This window comes from Aulonocara stuartgranti (assembly GCF_965226115.1).
Source record: "Aulonocara stuartgranti genome assembly, chromosome: 3".
NCBI classification, from domain to species: Eukaryota; Metazoa; Chordata; class Actinopteri; order Cichliformes; family Cichlidae; genus Aulonocara; species Aulonocara stuartgranti.
This window is the reverse complement of record NC_138941.1, coordinates 57,837,837-57,857,490: the sequence shown is the minus strand read 5'-3', so window position 1 is coordinate 57,857,490 and position 19,654 is coordinate 57,837,837. Positions and strand designations below refer to the sequence as shown.

General features: G+C 38.2%; 1 protein-coding gene across 3 annotated transcripts; it reads right to left on the bottom strand.

The window, feature by feature from the left end:
* Positions 1-7,169: 7,169 nt before the first annotated feature.
* On the bottom strand, positions 7,170-14,464 carry LOC309701848 (uncharacterized protein). 3 transcript variants are annotated; one of them, XM_082526145.1, is made up of 13 exons: positions 14,382-14,464; positions 13,846-13,891; positions 13,556-13,635; positions 12,749-12,805; positions 11,803-11,850; positions 11,398-11,511; positions 11,134-11,250; positions 10,086-10,199; positions 9,844-9,960; positions 9,341-9,454; positions 9,108-9,209; positions 8,855-8,897; positions 7,170-7,575 (listed from the first exon to the last, which is right to left on the bottom strand). In XM_082526145.1, the coding sequence occupies exons 2-11, from the start codon at positions 13,883-13,885 to the stop codon at positions 9,165-9,167; spliced, it is 846 nt and encodes a 281-aa protein (XP_082382271.1). In that variant the 5' UTR covers positions 13,886-13,891; positions 14,382-14,464; the 3' UTR covers positions 7,170-7,575; positions 8,855-8,897; positions 9,108-9,164. The 3 variants fall into 3 exon arrangements, with proteins under 3 accessions (XP_082382271.1, XP_082382272.1, XP_082382270.1); XM_082526146.1 differs by having other exon boundaries at positions 8,875-8,897; XM_082526144.1 differs by lacking the exon at positions 8,855-8,897.
* Between the last annotated feature and the right edge of the window lie 5,190 nt (positions 14,465-19,654).

Below are 19,654 nucleotides of genomic sequence, written 5' to 3'. Positions count from 1 at the left end.
TAGGCAGTAGTGATAGATCTCAGGAAAAACATCCAGGATCTGTCCCCATAGCTCAGACCAAAGAAAACCCAAGCATGTTTTTTTTCAGTGACTTTCTCTGTTTTTTTGAACTTCCAGCTGAAATGTGCTGGGATGACTATGGGTGTACCTTTGAAAACCTGCTGGTGCCAAGGAAATGTGATGAGTTATAGGCTTAGCATTGTTATAGGAAAGTGTATCTTTTTGTCAACCGTGTCACATTTTGGCTTATTTGTCCTTTCTCCTTTATGATTTTACTTCTTTGTCTGGTGTGGGTTGCACCACCTTACCTTAGGAAAATGAAAATTACAAAGAGTGCTTCGTCATTCTACATTTACATGGAACTTTCTGATAGCTGTTGATTTTAATTTTTTAAACAAGATGTGGCAATAATGTGGCAGGATGTGGCCTATTCAGCAACTATTCCTCACTATTGGTTAGTGTTTGAAAAGTTACTTTGAAAAATGAGTTAGTTATAGTTACTACTTACTTCTTCAAAAAAGTAATATGAGTTGGTAACTGAGTTATAATATGATAAAAGTAAATAATTATTAGGAAAAGTAACTGTCATTGAAGGTTCTCAGTCACCATTTGACCATAGTACTGAAAAAGCTTCTCGGATGAGAGGTGAAACGTCTTCAAGCAACTTAAAGAAGTCCAGATGCTTTTCTTTCAAAACTCCTTAGGAAAAGTAACTATTGCATTACAAAAAAAAAAAAAAAAAAAGACTACTTTTGATTTTATCTCTGCATTTCACCTTTAAAAGCTATTTATCTGCCTTGTTTGGCATCATTCCCTTCAGCACAACCTCATGCTGGAAAAAAAAGTTGTATTTTTTACCATAGCAACTGCAAGTATGTTTAACAAATCATCTTAGTAACTTGAAATGCAAATATAAATTGTACATTTTAAAAACCTATGCACACGTTTTGAAAACAGCAAAGTAAAACAATTTGCCATTTGCCACAGCAGATGCCCCCGATTTTCAGTAAGTGAATGTGTTTAATTGTAGGCAGGGACATTACTGGATATTCTTGTGTAAATGCTACAGAATAATTTATGTAATACTTATATACTTACATTGCTACAGAAGAATATTTATTTTATTATTTTACATTTACAATTTTTAGGCTGTGGATCTCTTAAGATCTCACTGTTGGGTTTGTAAGGCCATGTTACTCCTAAATTTCTATCTTGTTCAAAGTTCAAAGTTCTAAGCTAATCGACCTCAGTGTTCTCCTTTTTTAAAAATAAGAATCGATACAGAATCGAATCGTTAAACAGAATCGATAATGGAATCAGAATCATGAAAATCTTATCAATACCCATCTCTATTTAGCATAGCTTCGTATTGCTATGTCATCTTAAATTGGTCATGTGATTGCTTTTCCATGACTACTTTATCCTTCCTCAGCCAACCTGCGGCACTTGTGTAAATATTTCACCCCCCAAGCTCCCGGTAGGCTGAAGACAGCTTCAACTGTCTGTGTTTTGAAAAATAATTATGCGCCCGCACCGCATTTTCTTTTTAGTAATGGTAACAGCATTGTAGTGATAGAAAAAGTAAAAAGTTACATTACTAGTTACTGAGGAGTAACAGCATTACTTTTAACCCCGTTATTCCCATCACTGCTATTCATCCATCTTCAACTTGTTGGTGACTTAGGCAGTTGTTCCCACATCATCGTGCCATTGTCAAATTGTCATTGTCAAACCTGTTGTCATTGATCGTGGACTTCAGGAAGACCAGGAAACATTTGACCCCTGTGTCAATCCAGGGGGTCAGTGTTGACATTGTGGAGGACTATAAATACCTTGGAGTACACATTGACAATAAACTGGACTGGGCTAAAAACACCACAGCACTTTACAGGAAGGGCCAGAGTCGTCTCTATTTTTTGAGGCGACTGAGGTCCTTCAACATCTGCCAGAAAATGCTGAGGATTTTCTATGAGTCTGTTGTGGCCAGTGCGATCCTCTATACTGTTGCATGCTGGGGGAGCAGGCTGAGGGTAGCAGATGCCAACAGACTCGATAAACTGATTCGTAAGGCCAGTAATGTTGTGGGGATGGAGCTGGACTCCCTTAAGGTGGTGTCGGAGAGGCGGATGTTGTCCAAGATAAAGACAATGTTGGATAACACCTCCCACCCACTCCATGAGATGCTGGTCAGTCACAGGAGCACGTTCAGTGAGAGACTGAGATTACGGAAAAACACCACTGAACGACACAGGAAATCATTCCTGCCTGTGGCCATCTCCCTGTACAACGCATCCACTGTTTACTGCAACAGCTACACCCTTCTTGCACATGTTCTTTTTCAGCTATTTATTAATAAGTGACTTTTATGTATATATATGCCTGTATATATTGTGCTATTCTTACTTAGTGTATTTTCTGTCTTTGTTAATGGTTGTTTATGATGGAGCACTGTAACGAAAAATATTTTCCCCTAGGGATCAATAAAGTATTCTGATTCTGATTCTGAAAATATACTGTTGCAGTCAAAGTGGATGAGTTCTGCCCTTTGTTTCAAAAATCAGTTGAACGCATGACTCCCCTGCTAACCCATTCCAGTTTTCTTCTAGGACAAATAGACTGGTTTTAAGTTGAATTTCACTAATATCCTTCCATAGACCATGGCACTGTTTCATGCACACAAAAGTGTTTTGGTTTTGAACATGGATTTATTTTCAGGTACTTTTGTGACCATAGAACTATTTGTAATTTTTACCATTTTGTAATTGATTTGGATGTTTTTAAACACTTATGCTCATGCAGAAAAAAAATCATTCTGCTGTTGGAGATGGTCAAACATAGTAAGTGATAACAGTACTGCATTTATTTCAAATCAAAAATGGGAGAAACAACTCTGCAATCAAAAATCACTTCACAAACAGCCCTTATTATTCTGTCCATTTTCTGTCCCAGTCAGTGACAGTACAGTGAGGGTTTTCAGCAGCTCCGGGGACGTCCAAAAGCCGGCTGAATTCCACGGAAGATGTGCTCATAGTCAGGGACGCACCACGGCTTCCAGTGGAGCTCTTCCTCCAGCTGGGTGAAGGCTGCCTCCCGATGCTCGTACATCTCGGAGTGTGCTGGGTCCATATCGTGGTCAGATTGTACTGTCACAATTTGCAGACATTTTTTTAATTAATTACTCAGGGACAGAATCATGGAGACAGACTCAATGATATAAACTTGCTTGACTGCAACAAAGTTAAATCTGAAGAAGCTAGCTACTGTATAATAGCAGTGATTCATATTGAACACCATAACAGAAGAGTGAACCAACTAGAAAAGTATGACTGTTTTTTGAAGTATTTTTCCGAACCCTAGAACAGAATCTGTGTTGCAAGTCTCTAAGAAGAATAAAAATCATGTCAAGTTGTTGAAAAATAAAAAACGCACTGTTTTATTGCTGAACTAAAGTATATGAATTTCATAATCAAAACCTTAGGCGAAGTAGAACCTACAAACTAAGGAATGAGGAAACTTGGAAACTAGAAGGAACAAATAAGAAAAAAAAAACAATACACAGCAAGATGGAGAACGCGGCAAAGGCCAGGCCTGAGACAATATATACACAGAGGATAAGGAGGCAGAAGGCAAGAGGTGAGAACACAGATGGGGATAACTAACAAAATGCCTATGGAGGAACTAAAACTGGACGCCCAATAAAGGAAGAACACACACAGAAGTAAAACAAGAAATTAATGATACTAAGAGAAAGATTACAACAAAGAAACAAACTGGAGACATGGCAGATTTCAAGGAAAGAGCGAAGACAGAAACTGGGGACCAGAGCAGATAAGAATATACCCGATAATACAAAGGAAATAAAAAAAATAAATAACAAAAGATAGCACTGAAAAAAGATGATAACAAATATTACACAACTAGAACGATGACTAGAAGCTAAGATAGGAAACTCAGGTGCGCTAAGCACACAATGTCAAATTATGAGGACTAAAAATTAATCTTGAGCAAATTATATCAAAACAAAAATATGACAACTACACAAAAACTGAAAACACGTGAAGAAAAAAATATGTCATGACAGAAACATCTCAGAACATTTCTCCAAAGATTTACTAAACGTATGACATATTCTGGTAGTTTTTCTTCTTACACTTTTTCCCTTATTCATTTTACCATGCAAACTAGAGATAACCAAGAAAAGCATGCCAACGTCTGTGACTTGTGGATAAACTAATTATCATATAAACCGTTAAGCAACAGCACTGGTGAAATTTTGAGGAAGTTGGAGCTTTGTGGATATCATTTAAAATTGAAGTTGAGACATAATTTCACAAACGTTATTGCTCACTCTGACATTGAACTTTTTAGGTTAATTGAGGTCCCTGTCAGGCAGCACTCTGTGTGACTGGTAGAGTTGCAGACACGCAGGCAGGACTGAACTTAACAAAGGTTTTATTTCAGAATCAGAATCACATTTATTGTATATGTATTAATAAACTAATAAACTATTAGCCTCTGTGTGTTTCAGAGCACTAAAGAAAAAGCAAAATGATCCTCACTAGTTAAAATACCCCTAAACTAGTTAAATTAAATCATCTATGTCTAAATAACAGAGCTCTGAGACCTATACAATCCTTTAAAAAGAGTTTAATTAAAACACATAATGGTTTCATTAAATAAAACGCTATTAAACACATGTGAACTCATATGACCCCTGAACTCGCATGCACGTGCAAAAGTGGCTACTACAGGGGGACACGCACGCGTACACACACACACATGTACGTGCAGGGGGGAAGGGGAAGTGGGGGTGTGGGGGGCAAAAAAGTATAGGTATATTACTACTGACATCTTATTAAAATGGTGAACACAATTTACTAAATGAAACATTTATATAAAAATAATATAGTGAAGCGTAATGGAAAATTTCTACAATTCTCATTTAAAGAGTTTAAGTGCTTATACATATGCTTTGTTGTGGCACTGTAACAGTGAAATAGTTTCTAAAGCTAGATGAACTTATTTCAGCCTCAGTTGATGGAGACGACAACTCCCTTTGCACTTGCTGATAACGCCAAGGGCACAAAACAGCATGCCCATTGTTCCATTAGGTTACATAGCGAGCCTTGTGATATGTGGTATGATCAATTTGTGACTTCCTGCCTTTCTCCTTGGAGTGCATAAAGGAGTGGGAGCACAACTCTGATTTCAGAGCTCTCCTGGCTGTATGAGTGTGATGTTTCATGCCTGTAAGCTAAAACTGGGTAAAACTGCTAAAATCCATCTAATCCATCTCTCTTCTAAACACCGTACAAGGAAACAGTTCTATTAACTAAATGCAATGTTACAAGTCATAGAAATTTCAAGCAGAAGAGCATCAGTGCCCTTCTTCACCTGTATGCAAGGAGTAATGTGTGATACAAAGATAAATGTATTTGTAGATGTAGATGTCATTCATCACAAAGACAAATAAAGTGTGTGAACTAAAATGCAGATAAAACTTTAAAAAGCAGAATTGAAGAGTCTTGCATTACATGTACCATTACACAGCAATACAGATCTGTTGGATCAGGTCATTGTTCGTACTAACACGGAAACTTGCCAAACAATGATAATTTCAACATCATTGAAATGATGTTGATTAAATGTGCCCCTTTCTTCCTCCAGCCTTTCCTGCTTTAGACAATGTCACATAATGTAATAACTGAAATAAGAAGTAGAAAAGAATAATAATAATACTTAAGAGATTCACGTGAATAAAACGAGCCTATAGAGATTTTACCGAGTTGTTCTTGGCAAACAATATGTGCTTGGCACCACAGTGCATTTGAAATTCTGACTTGAAAATCTGCAAGATAAAAAAATTAAAATGTTGTCCATACATTTCTAAACATCCCAGGATCCATGTGTGTGGGTTTGTAGGTCTGGTCTTGCAGTCTCAGCTAACTGCTCTGTTGTTTTACCCCTGCCACTTCCTTTCTGTGCTCCACTCGTGTATTGAACCATGCAGTATGCTTGTTCATCTTAACTGATATGATGGCTGACAGAAGCTTCCATGTGATACTGAATCGGGTTATTGGCTGGTAGTTGGATGGCAGTGGTCTCTTCTGGGTATTCTTGGAGATCAGGACTGTCTGGCATGGTCTAATAGCAGTTCATTTATAGGCTAATAGGTTCATTTGTGCTGCCAGATGCTCTTGGAGTGCAGTCAGCTTCTTTAGCCAATAGGCATGAATCAGTTCAGGTCTCTGTGTTTATCACTGTCTATCAGTTTGATGTTCAGTGATCCACTAGCCAATAAAAATTGTTGTTATGTGTTCTGTCCTTCTCTCATATCCCTTTTCAGTATCCCTCCATCTCCAGCCTTGGTGGGGTTGGATCAGGAATCCCGTTCCCCTGCAACTCAGAGTACAGCTGGTTCATTCTCCTGCCTTGACTCTCAAGCTAAGACTCCCAAATGTGCAAAGACTCCCAAATCTCTGAGAGTCTTTGCTTGGCAGTCTCCAAGCCCTCACTTATGGACAGCCTGCTGCCAATAGTTATAAAAATTCTCTACACACTGCCTTTATTTTGGCCAGTAGTGGGATCATTAGGCCTGTTCTAATCCCTTGTCCCTGTCTATACTTTCTTAGTCCAGTAGTCCACTTCTCAACATTGTGTCCTGGTTCCCCAACACCTGACAGGGACCTGAGGTGACATCCAAGCCAGTATGGCTTTAGTTATCTCTCTCACTCATGTCTGACCTATACATAACAGGCTATGCTACCTTTAGTAGAAGGCCTCAGCATGGCTGTGGAGTGAAGCGAAAGCTACCAATAAAATAGGATCGTCAGTTTATGAGGTATTGTGGGTTGTTGTTGGGTTTAGTTTTGTGTTTTATTTTATTTCATTTTTTTCAAATTTGAGGTGCTTTTCTGACTACTTTGACCTCATGTTCAAAAATAAACAAAACATTTATCTTGGCAAAACAGGTAGATAGATACAAAAAAACAAAAAAAAATGTACATAAATAAATCTCCCTTACCAAGAATGAGTAGAAAGTAAATTGTCCATCTAGGTCTGGAGAAAAAAAAAACATCTGTACATACTGCCATGTAGCACTATGTACATACGGATGCACATCCACAGTGAGTGAGCACAAGAGGACTGGAGGACAATGACAAAAAGTCTTTTGTAAAAATTTTATTTATCTATTTTGTTACTAACATTTATCATATGTGTTTGTTTTTGTGCAAACAATGCACGGTGTTATATTAATTAAACTGTGCAGGGACCCTGCTGCCAGTTTGTGGATGAACAGCCCCGGAGAATGGTTTTCAGCTGCATGTATAAACTATACTTTTTAACTATATTTTTCTTCTTTTTAACAAAAACACCTTTTGCTTATTATGAATGTTCAAAATAAAAATGTGTTGTTAATTCCTAAATTAATAATGCATCTATTTTACAAATATACACATGTTAAGTAAATCCCATTCCCAACTCCTGTTTTAGGACCTCCCCTTGTTGCTCAGCTTCCTCTCTCTGCTGTTCATCTGTTTCCTGCTGCTGGATTTCCGTTATTTTATCTTCAAACTTGAGAGAGAAGGAAATATAAGAAGAGAGGTTAATCTGTAATGAATGACTACATAAGTTACAGCTGAGTACATTTATTTGCACAGTAGTCTCCCCCTGCTGGTCATTATATTTAATATAAGTTGAACAAACTTTGCTTAATTGGCTTCACTTTTCACACCCAGAACATAATTTGTTATAAATCCATGTTATGATGCATATGATTACAAGATGTATAACATTTAACTTGACTGTAAGATTCAAAGATGAAAAACTGCAGTGTAATACTGGACTGTACAATAAAACAATACAGAGATAAACAGGTAATTTTATCGTTCTCATGGTCAATTCTACGATGGTTTCATGACACTATCAATTCAAAATAAATGAATAAACTCCGAGTATAACTATATAACTTTTAGATCACTCTCAATACGTGTATGATAATGGTATTTACTATGACAGACAAATAACTAAAACAAAATAGAACAAACAAAAAAATTAGCTAGATCTCCTGCTACTGTTATGAGTGGCTGTGTGCAGACAGGAATAGGACCCAAGGTGCAGATTCCAGAGACAGTCGTGAACTCAAAACAGCTTTAATGTTAAACTCAAAATATAACATAACTGGAAAAAACTCAAAATAAACTTAAACCAGAGGACTGACAGAACACACAGCTAGGTAAACGGTAGATCCTGACACAGACACAAAGAAACACAGGGCTCAAATACACAGAGGGAGCAATCAGGGAATGGGTAACAGGAGGGAAACACAGCTGGGGCAAATCAGGCCTAACGAGACAAGGGGAAGCAAAACCAGACACATTAACATCAGACGTGGACTTTCAAAGTAAAACAGGAAACCCATAACACAGACTGAACAAAAGACACAGACTCACATGCAGGCACTGCAACAAAGGGAACAAAGACATGGGACCAGGGCAGACACAGACACTGACTGGACACGGGGATATAGCAACTAAGGATACACAGAGACGCGAACTAGACAAAGGGATACAGCTGACAGGGGAGACAGAGCAACTAGAGAAGACAGAGACATAAACCATAAGACAGAACTCAAAGAAACCAAACACTAGAAATAATAAATAATAAACTCAAAAACCCTGAGTCAATGACCCAGGCATCCTAACAGCTACACGCAGGCACTTTTTATAGTATGCAAGCTGGCATGATTAAAAGGCCATTCTGACCCACAACCCTACTGTCTATGTCTAAGTAGTATAATATAAAAAGTGATGTAAAAATATAAAAGTAGTTAATAATTATGAATTGAACATACATAAGTGGGGTGGGACCTACTATGTGTACAAATGACTGAGAGGCTGAAAAAAAGAGAAACAAAATTTTAAAAAAATGTACAAATATAAAACCAATATATTTCCATGCACTTAAACAGAGAATAACTAAAATCACATTAAAGATAGTTTGATGAACTCCTTATTTGAATTTTTTGTTATTTGAATACATTTGTCTTTCAGTGAAAAATCAGTAATGAAGACCTTGGTGAATGCATCTAAATGAAAGATACAAACCTTTATGTCTTTGGTCTCAAGCTCCTTCATTCAGGAAGGACATCAGGACATCTGCTTCTATTTCCCACGCATCTGCTTTAATTTAGCTACTTCTTCATTTAACTGGGAGGGGAAGGTAAAATGGTACATTTGCATACAACATGATTACATACTGTGATGAGAAAAAACGCGTGTCAACTTTTTATTTATTTATAGAAATATTAGACATTAAGTCTAAGGAACAAAATATGAACCTCTTTCTTCTGAGCTTCGAGCTTCATATTTATGGTCTGCAGCTCCTTCACATCTTGCTCTCTTCTATTTTTTTCAGCACGGACCTCCAAAAGTTCAGCCTCTAGCTCTTTGACCTTGAAGAAAAGGAAAACAGAGTCATTCTTAATAAAAGAGAAAAGCTTCTGTTAGGTACTGCATAGGTTATCTATTTGTTCAGTTCAACTATGATAAGGAAAATATTTACCAACCAAAATGATGGAATAAAGCTGTTATTGCGTTCAGATTTTAGACAAAATTGCAGTGGCCATCAAGAAAATAATAACAATAAAGGACAATGTCAACATTAAAAATATCAACATTAATTTTAAAAACAAAATATGTGGCGAACAGAGATCATTGGTTCCAGAGAGAAATTATAACAGATTAATAAAGCATGAGTTAACACAGAATCAATATAACAGAATATATGGTGTAATGGGCTAATGAAATAATACTTAAAACTGAAAAAACTGAAGTAAAAAACCTTTGTACTGTTGGTTTCCAGCCCTTTCTTCAGTGTCTCTACAGTTATCTCAGCATTCTTCTTCTTCTGCTGCTGTTCCCTGAGCTGATTTCGAACTTCAGCTAGTTCATCATTCAGCTGGGAGGAGAGGGAAAATGGTAGAGATACATTTGCATACAACATAATTACAGAAGAAAATGCATGTCAACTTTTTATTGTGCATTCGAATATTAGACATTAAGTCTAAGTAACAAAATATGAACCTCTTTCTTCTCGGCTTCAACCTTCCTATTTATGGTCTGCAGCTCCTTCTCATCTCGTTCTCTTCTATTTTTCTCGGCACGGAGCTTCGAGAGTTCAGCCTCTTTTTCTTTTAACTCAGGGGAAAGAGAAACAATGAACACATTTAACCTGATTATTTTAGTTTATGTAATTATTTTAAACATCAGTAATTATCTTCAAAAAAGGACATTGAATAGAGGGAAACTGTCACGGGCCGCCGGGGCAGACCGTGTGGAGTGAGTGGAGGACCCAAGAGCAAACAGAGGTGAGGACACAAAACCGGACTTAAGAGAAGGCGAGCCTTTATTTAGGGCCGAAAACTTAAGGAACAAGGCAGCAAAGCAACTGAGGGGAAAACCTGAACATAGACTGGGAAAGCTATGGCTAAACAAGGTACAAACTAGGACTAGTTAAGGCTGGGAAACTATGACAAGGGGTAGGGGAGATAACACAGACGACGCGACGCAGACTACATGAAACACAGAGACTAAATACACATGAGGGATGATCAGGGGAAGTGGCCACACATGGGATCACAGCTGACACACATGAACCTAACGACAGGACAGGAGGGTGCAACTGAATACACTGACAATGAATACAGATTTACAAAGTAAAACAGGAAACATGGAAATTAGACACGACAAGAACTAAACATAACCACGCAGACAGGACTCATGACCCAGGGAAACTTAGTACAGGGGAGATGACATAACTGACAGCATGAACTTGACAGTACAAGACACACAGACATAAACACACGAAGGGCAAGGGAGACTTAATGCAAGGGTAATATATACAAATGGCTGGACTACCTTAGAGAACCTAAACAAACAATAAACATCAAAATAGGCTAAACATAACACGCTGGGTCACACGACCCAGGACCATGACAGAAACTGCAACTAAAATATAATATCTTCAAAAATGTTGGTATTTGAAGTAAAATTCAAACCTGAATGTATAAAATAAAAGATATAAGGTAATAGGTTAATGTAATAATAAAAAGAAAAATGAAAATGAAGTTACCTCTTTATCGTTGGTCTCCACCTTTGTTTTCAGGGATTGCACGTCCATCTCAATATCCCTCCTCTTCTGCTCCTCTTTATTAAGTAAACGTTGTAGTGTTGATACTTCCTCATTCAGCTGAGTAAGGAGAAAAAGATTTATGCTGTGGTGGTTTCAGGTTGTTTAATGTTTTGAAATAAATGTTTTAACCACTATCTGCTGTGTGTGTCCTGTGAGTAAGAGTACTCACTTTGAATGATTCTAAGTAACCTCAAAATCATGTACCTCTTTATTCTTGTCCTCAATCCTCAGCTTCATGGTTTGCAGTTCCTTTTCATTTTCTGTGCTCCTATTTTTCTCAGCACGGAGCTTCATGACTTCATCTGCTTTGTCTTTTAACTTGGTCAAAGGGAAACATTATTTCAAAATGAGAAATCACTTTACAGTTGAGTTGACGGTTAACTGAAGTGAAGAAAGCTCTCAGAAAGCCAGTTGGTTGGTGAACAAGCATTCATGTTGATGCTATAGCAACTGGCAACAATCTTAGCACTAGAAAATAGCTAAATGTTGTTCATTCTAGTCCTCCTTTAGAAGGAGGTTGATGGGGTCATATAGAAATATTCAGTGCATTGAGATATAACTTGATATCAAACTGAATGTACAGAGGTAAAGGAAATAAAAGACAATAACCTCTGATTGGCTGTCCTCGAGCTCTGTCTTCAGGGTCTGCAGGTCTTTCTGCAACGATTCATTCTTAGAAAAGAGTGATTGGACCCTATCTAAGTCTACATTTTCCTCCAACTGAAAAATAAATGAATAACCATGTTGTTGTATTAAGTTTAAATGTATTTCTGCTGTGTCTCTAATACCAGGGTCACCTAAAAATCTTGACCTTTCCCTACAACGCACCTTCAGATTACATGATTTGGTTCTAGAAATGTATAAAATGTTTATTAATTTATGTAGAGATTTGTTTACTTTGCCTTTCAACTGAAGAGACAGTAAACATTGCTGTGTATCCTCACTCTGCTTTTAACAAAGGCTTCATTCCATAAGTGGTTTTGCTTCCCAATCATATAAGTCCCTTGAGATGACTTCTGTTGTGATCTGACACAAACTTAATGGAACAGTGGTGACATTGTACAAGAAGGTTTGTGTATGTATTTGAGATTTACTTTCTCCATCCTTTTGATAGCAGAGGTAATCTTGGTGAACTTCCGTTGTGACCCCTACCCCTTAAGTGTGTCATTTCTCAGCCACTGAAGTCTCTCCAGCTAACAAAAGTGGGGAGGATCAATGTTACATCAGTCATACTGGTTATCCCAGAGCTTAGCTTAATAGCTACATATAAATGGGGGAAGAGTTGCCAATCTGTCTTGGGTCAAAAATGAAGAGAGGAGTGACATATTATCACATCCATCCATCTTCATCTGCTCATCCAGGCTTGTAGAATGGGGCCAGCAGTGTAAGCAAGAAAGCCAAGAACTCCATCTTCCCAGCTCCCTGCTTCAGCTCTGGGGAACATCAAGCAGCTCCCAAGCTGGTAGAGACATGTAGTCTTTCCACTGTGTCCTGGATCTGCCCTGGGCACTCCCTCCAGACTAGAACAATGCTTTAATTTGTTATATAGAGTTACCTCATTTTTGAGCACCTCAATCTCCTCATCCTTCCTCTTGAATTCAGCTTGTGTCTTCTGTGTTTAAAAAGATCAGGAGCTCAGTACATACATGTTGAGGAAGTTGTTTCAGTTTATGCAAGTGGATTTTTTTATGCTTTTTTAATGGTTTGCTTTTAGTGTACATACTATTTAAAATGTTTTCATCAGTGCACCTTTACTTTTGTTTAGATTTGTACACACAAATGTGGCACCAGTGGCACTAAAGAGAGAGTGAAACAAGCTGTCAAAAGTCAACAAAGCAACACCTCTAAAAACTTGTGTTTGCTTTACAACAGAGTCTCAATGTGATGGTTGGTAATTTTATTGTGGTATCTATTTCTGCAAGTTTGTCCTACTATCATGCCTTTACTCACAGCCATGACTGTCATTCATATTTACACCATTTATAATTCGTTTTTAGTGTATTAGGTCAATTTTCTTTCTCCTCCCCCTGTTTTTTTCCTGAGTTGCTCTCTTGGCTTTGTGCTTCTGATTCATCTCTGACTGAACCTTGTTGGTCAGGTTAGACTTCCTTCTAACACGCAATTCTCTTTGTTTCTTTCTTCATCTGACGTAGACAGAAGAAATGTCCATTGTTTACTTATATGTTTGGTTTCATTTTGTGTTTTTCTTCAGCTCAAAGCCTCAGTTGAATTTCTGTCAGCTGTCTTATTTTCATTTTTGCTCTCTCAAAAAACAACACCTAAATTGGTAATCGTCAATTAGTGTTTAGTTTGTGGAAAAGTGAAAAAGGAATTTGTGATTTACTGTTTTTCTTTTGTTTACCTTGTATTTGACAAGTAGAACGGCCCCCGAGACAACAGTACCAACAACACCGATGCAGATGACCGGAGAAGTCAAATTCTCTGAAGTGAAAAATTAAAGAAAATACTGAAAATAAAATAACTCTGATAATAATAATAATCTTCAATGTCAAACACAAAAAGGTTTCTTCATAATCTTCGAATTGCCAGTAAAAATTAGTAAGTGAAGAAAAGCAGAGTTTTCTGAAGTATTTTTATACACATATAAACAAGTACTGAGCTTTACATTTGAATACAGTTGTGTCAGGTTACCTGGGCTGACCAGGAATCCAAACCAGCTTTTCAGGCTCATTTTGTTCTGTAGAACAAGAAGGAAATCGTCACATTAAAGAGATATACCTCTGCATTCATGTTGTGCTCAAAAAATGTAGATGTTTAAAAACAGCATCCTATCTCAACTTGATGATCTATCAACACTTAACTATATTCAGAATAAATGATTTTATCTATTTTGACTCAAAAAAAGGTAAGAGTTCATGTTAATTAGGTCGTAATGATTTGTTATGCTTAAACTGTTTCTTCTCTGTAGATGGCCTTCATTGCACACACACTGTGTAATGTACAGAATAGAGAGATAATAACTATTACAATGAAGCTTGTTGTAAATTGCCTCACAAATAAACAAATACACCTTAAATCACCACAAAATTTGCAAATGAGAACTAAAGTTTTACATTTTTGAGGCTAAAATTTTAACAGTTTAAAGCTGTCAGTTAGAACCACAGAGACACACATTAGGTTTCTATTATACAGTAAATTATACAAACAACCAAACATAAAGTATTTACCTCATAAATTACACCAATGCATCTGCTTCTTTGCAGTGAGTGAGGCTGTGCAGCATGACTCCTTCAGCACTGGTTAAAGGAAACACTCACCTGCAGTAACAGGAGGCGTGGTTTCTTCAGAAGTCTGATGAGAAAAGAATGTGTGCCTGTCAGACAAACAATCAGTTCATCTGAGTGTGCGCATGTTAAAAGGAAACTTCATTAAATGCTTGTAATGTCAGTGATATGATCTGGTTGAGCAACTATTACAAACTTAAGGCCTTGACCTTTGACCTTTGACCTTGCTATAATGAAATGTTTTCTTGTGTATCCATACTTTGTTTTGTTTGTGCACACAAACATGTCTCCAGGACAAACAAAAACTAACAAAACAAAGTTAATATGTGGCAAAAATGTTACTACTGATTTAAATTAGTTTTTGATAATAATAACTAACTAACTAAATAAATAAATAAATAAATGAACAGACAAACTATGCTCCTCTGGCATTGAATGATGAATACTAATAATTCAATAAGCATAAATGATAACTGAACTGTTTTATTGTGCGTTAGCCTTTGTACCTTTCTGGTGTTCTATTTTCCCATTATTGTTATTCCAGCTGCTTCATCTGTGCTTCATGTTTTCTCTCTTTGTTAACCACATGCTTCTAGACCAGGGGTCAGCAACAGCACGCGTGCCCAGGGTTGCCGACCCCTTCGCGATGCCCAGTCCAGCTATGGTCGGTATGCCATTAGGCATACCGACCATTTGTCCATTCATTTTTATGAATGTTTTTTTTTTTTTCTAGTAACGGTGTAAACAATGAAAGGTGGTGCTGGCCGGTGTGAAAAATAACTCAGTTTTTTGGTGGAGGAGGAGAGACCTGAGGCGGTCCGAGTGTCAGGTGAACTGAACTTCAGGTAAGAAGTTATGACCTGCAGTCTATCTGGGTCAGATATAAACCAAGTTTAGGTGGAGTTTATTTTCGTTATGCTGACTTTTTACAGTCAGATACAATAACTCGTAGTGCGTACTAGCTAGCAGGACGGAGTTTCTAAACTGCTGGGTGGGTGCTATGATGTTACTGATAATGAACTTTATTTTATTCATAAGCTTAGTTAGTAGTCCCGTAAAAATGGATTCGACCCGTCAGAGAAAATATTACGCGTTTCGTATTTAGGTGAAAAGGAACAGTTTGTCCCAGACTTCAGATAGAATGGAAAAAGCTGGAGTTATTCTGTGACTTTGCTGCACAGCTGCCTCTTCTCTCATTCTCTCCCCCTCCCTCTCCTGTTGCTACTTCAATCATGAAACTGATCAATGATCAGCTGATCGGCTTTTCTGACGCAAGTCCCGTCTCTCTTGTTTGTTTATCGCCCACTTTGCACCAGAAAGAGGAAACCAGCAGATGTCACGCTAAACAACAGCAGCACGTTTAAGCTTGATCAGCTGTTGTTAGAATTGATTTAATATTAATTTCTAGTATCAGCTGATGTTTGTTGGCGCCACAGCTGTAAAGCTGCTGGTCATGATATCGATTTGGATATATGGTGAGAGGGAAACATGAAGATGAAACCAGGAGATGTCCTTACTGAATCATCAGAGCTGAACAGGTGATGGAGAAACAGGTTTACCTTTTAGGTGACATGAATGAGTTGAAGGGAAGTTTTGAACTGTTTCTGAGAGACAAATAACACCAGGATCCTTTTTTATGTAGCTGACAGCTGGTAACTGTGCAGGGGCGGATCTAGCAAAGTGTTGCCAGGGGGCCAGGTAGGGCATTAAAAGGGAAAGGGGGGCACAAGGAAATACTTTGTTATTCTCATTTAAAATGTCTAGCTTTTAACAAATAATTATCTGAATCTTACAACCAAAATTTTTGTCTGATGTAAAATGTATAGAAATCATACATATACCAACAAAACAGTGTATATCACTGTCACAACAGCGTTTGTTGTTTTTTTTCCAAAGGCTTTCCATAAAAGGCTTTATGGCTTTTCCTGTAATACCTGGTGGGCCGGTCTCTAGTCAAAATGCCCGGGCTGATTTTTTGTCCCAGCCCAGCCCTGTGCATGACACGCAGTGAATTAATCTGAGAGGATGCATTAAAAATTAAATGGCCGGGCCAGTGGTGCACATCGCAAATTAGCTCACATCAGTCACATCAGTTGTGCCACTTCTTAATGACGGTATCTTAGCTAACAACTCCAACTACTAGATTTAATTTGTAATTCGCTAACAATAACTTAGCTTACTGGTGAGAGGGACGTTGCTAGCTGGCAGTTTTTTCAAGCGATGTTGAAATTTCCACATTCCAACACTTCAAATGCTTCAGGAGCTGTGAGCTCAGTGCAGCATCAGCACTGTGGAAATACCATGGCTTGCAAAAGTATTGAGGCCCCCTTGAACTTTTCCACATTTTGTCACATTACAGCCACAAATATGAATCAATTTTATTGGAATTCCACGTGAAAGACCAACACAAAGTGGTGCACACATTGTTGCCCTGGCTTCATGTTTAGGGTCGTTGTCCTGCTGGAAGGTGAACCTCCGCCCCAGTCTCAAGTCTTTTGCAGACTCCAAGAGGTTTTCTTCCAAGATTGCCCTGTATTTGGCTCCATCCATCTTCCCATCAACTCTGACCAGCTTCCCTGTCCCTGCTGAAGAGAAGCCCCCCCAGAGCATGATGCTGCCACCACCATATTTGACAGTGGGGACGGTGTGTTCAGAGTGATGTGCAGTGTTAGTTTTCCACCACACATAGCGTTTTGTATTTCGGACAAAAAGTTCAATTTTGGTCTCATCTGACCAGAGCACCTTCTTCCACATGTTTGCTGTGTCCCCCACATGGGTTGTGGCAAACTGCAAACGGGACTTCTTATGGTTTTCTGTTAACAATGGCTTTCTTCTTGCCACTCTTCCATAAAGGCCAACTCTGTGCAGTGCACGACTAATAGTTGTCCTATGGACAGATTCCCCCACCTGAGCTGTAGATCTCTGCAGCTCGTCCAGAGTCACCATGGGCCTCTTGGCTGCATTTCTGATCAGTGCTCTCCTTGTTCGGCCTGTGAGTTTAGGTGGACGGCCTTGTCTTGGTAGGTTTACAGTTGTGCCGTACTCCTTCCATTTCTGAATGATCGCTTGAACAGTGCTCCGTGGGATGTTCAAGGCTTGGGAAATCTTCTTGCAGCCTAAGCCTGCTTTAAATTTCTCAATAACTTTATCCCTGACCTGTCTGGTGTGTTCTTTGGACTTCATGGTGTTGTTGCTCCCAATATTCTCTTAGACAACCTCTCAGGCCATCACAGAGCAGCTGTATTTGTGCTGACATTAGATTACACACAGGTGCACTCTATTTAGTCATTAGCACTCATCAGGCAATGTCTATGGGCAAATGACTGTCCTCAGACCAAAGGAGGCTGAATAATTACGCACACCCCACTTTGCAGTTATTTATTTGTAAAAAATATTTGGAATCATGTATGATTTTTGTTCCACTTCTCACGTGTGCACCACTTTGTGTTGGTCTTTACGTGGAATTCCAATAAAATTGATTCATGTTTGTGGCTGTAATGTGACAAAATGTGCAAAAGTTGAAGGAGGCGAATACTTTTGCAAGCCACTGTACATGGATACATCCGTAGACAGAATTCACAGTGTGTTTTCGGGACTTTCAGGTGTATGGACCAGTTTTCTTTTCTTTTCCTGTCAGAAAGTTTTAATGAGCAGCTGGATTTTTTCTCTCTTTAACTGGCTGGACACAGAGGACATCGAAATGCAGCTGATTGAACTGAAAACCTCAACTCTGTCGGGGTCAAAGTTTGCAGAACTACAGATGCAGTTGGAATCCATAGCTGTGCGTGTTCATGGAGCTGCATTTTCACCGTCTGGACATCACTACCTGATAAGGTTAACTGTCTTCAGAACATTGCAGAGGCCTTATTGACAGTATTTGGCTCTACATATCTGTGTGAGCAGATTTTCTCTCATGTGAGTGTCCTCAGGTAGTCGTCTGAATGCTGGACACTCGGAGACCCGTGTCTCTGAGTGGGAGACCGGAGATCCCATTAACATGTGTATCTCTGTATTAAAAAACATGCCACATTGGCCCAGTTTATTTTCTTAAATAGCATTTGCTTTTTCTGTTGTGTAGTTCATTTGCTGTTATGGAGTTCTTGTTATGGATAAAAAGTGTCTTTTTTTTAAATAGCTGATAACTATTTGCTAATAGCTGCCAACATCTGCAAACAGATATAATTCTAGAAAGTTGCTCTATATAGTGTGTAACTGTTGATATATAGCGTTGTTAACTTTATTGCTAATGCAATCATATGACATATTGACTTCTTAGGAAATTTTAGATTGCACTCATCATCAGAAAGGTTGCCGACCCCTGATCTAGACTCATGTGCTGAATTCACTAGAGCCAATACAATGTGGATATTCTCCCAGTTTGTGGGATGATGGGAACAAGGAATTATAAATGCCACATAAAGTGGGACACCAGATCACTTTAGTGCAGGAGCTCCAGTGTTTCAACTGACCTACAATCTACAACATTATATTACAAATGTACATAATGTAAAGACTCCAGAGGTGTAGTTCAAAAACTGATTTAGGTTTTACAAGTAATCAACTATATTTATCCGTGACAGTGTATCTTTTGTATCTTTTTTGTTTGTTTGCTAAGCTTTAAAAGTAAAGTCAAAGCAAACATTTAATCTGTTTTGAGTGGAGTTTGTTAAACCTGTTATCTGGCACTGTTTAGGCCAAGGTTTAGGTTTGGAAATACCTGGAAATATCTCAAAGGTCATATCTCAGGCTTTAAGATCAAGCATCATAGGCCTACTTGTTGGTTTGATTGTTTATTTAGAAACATAAACCTGTTTTACTCAGGTGACCAGGAAATTTCAGAGCACTGCAGCTGAAGAAAAAGCAGGAAACAAGTGAGGACAGCACTGCATCCAATAACATGGCTTTTGTTTATGTTATTTTTAATTTTTTAATTTTGTCTTTCTTTTTGCATGTTTTTAAAAACCATCATGGCTTAAGCCCCTTTGTTGTTGTACACAAGCATTAGGAAACAAAGCTCCTTTCCCCAGTAACCTCACACTGTACAGAAACAGTCGAGCAGATTCTTCAAACCAAGCTGCGTATCTATTGCAGATTCAGTCTTCCCAGCCTGGAGAAGGTCTACAATTTTGTTTCTGGTGTCCTTAACTTCTCTGCCCTTTCCTGTAGAGAGGACACCAAGCTAACACATTTTTTTTTAAATAGTTTTTTTTTTTAAA

Excerpts from the sequence above, each read along its gene's own strand:
- LOC309701848 (XM_082526145.1), bottom strand. The coding sequence starts at position 13,885 with ATGAGCCTGAAAAGCTGGTTTGGATTCCTGGTCAGCCCAG. Across the intron at positions 13,636-13,845 it reads TGGATTCCTGGTCAGCCCAG|AGAATTTGACTTCTCCGGTC; the intron begins GTAACCTGACAC and ends TTTTCACTTCAG. Across the intron at positions 10,200-11,133 it reads TGGAGACCAACGATAAAGAG|TTAAAAGAAAAAGAGGCTGA; the intron begins GTAACTTCATTT and ends CTTTCCCCTGAG.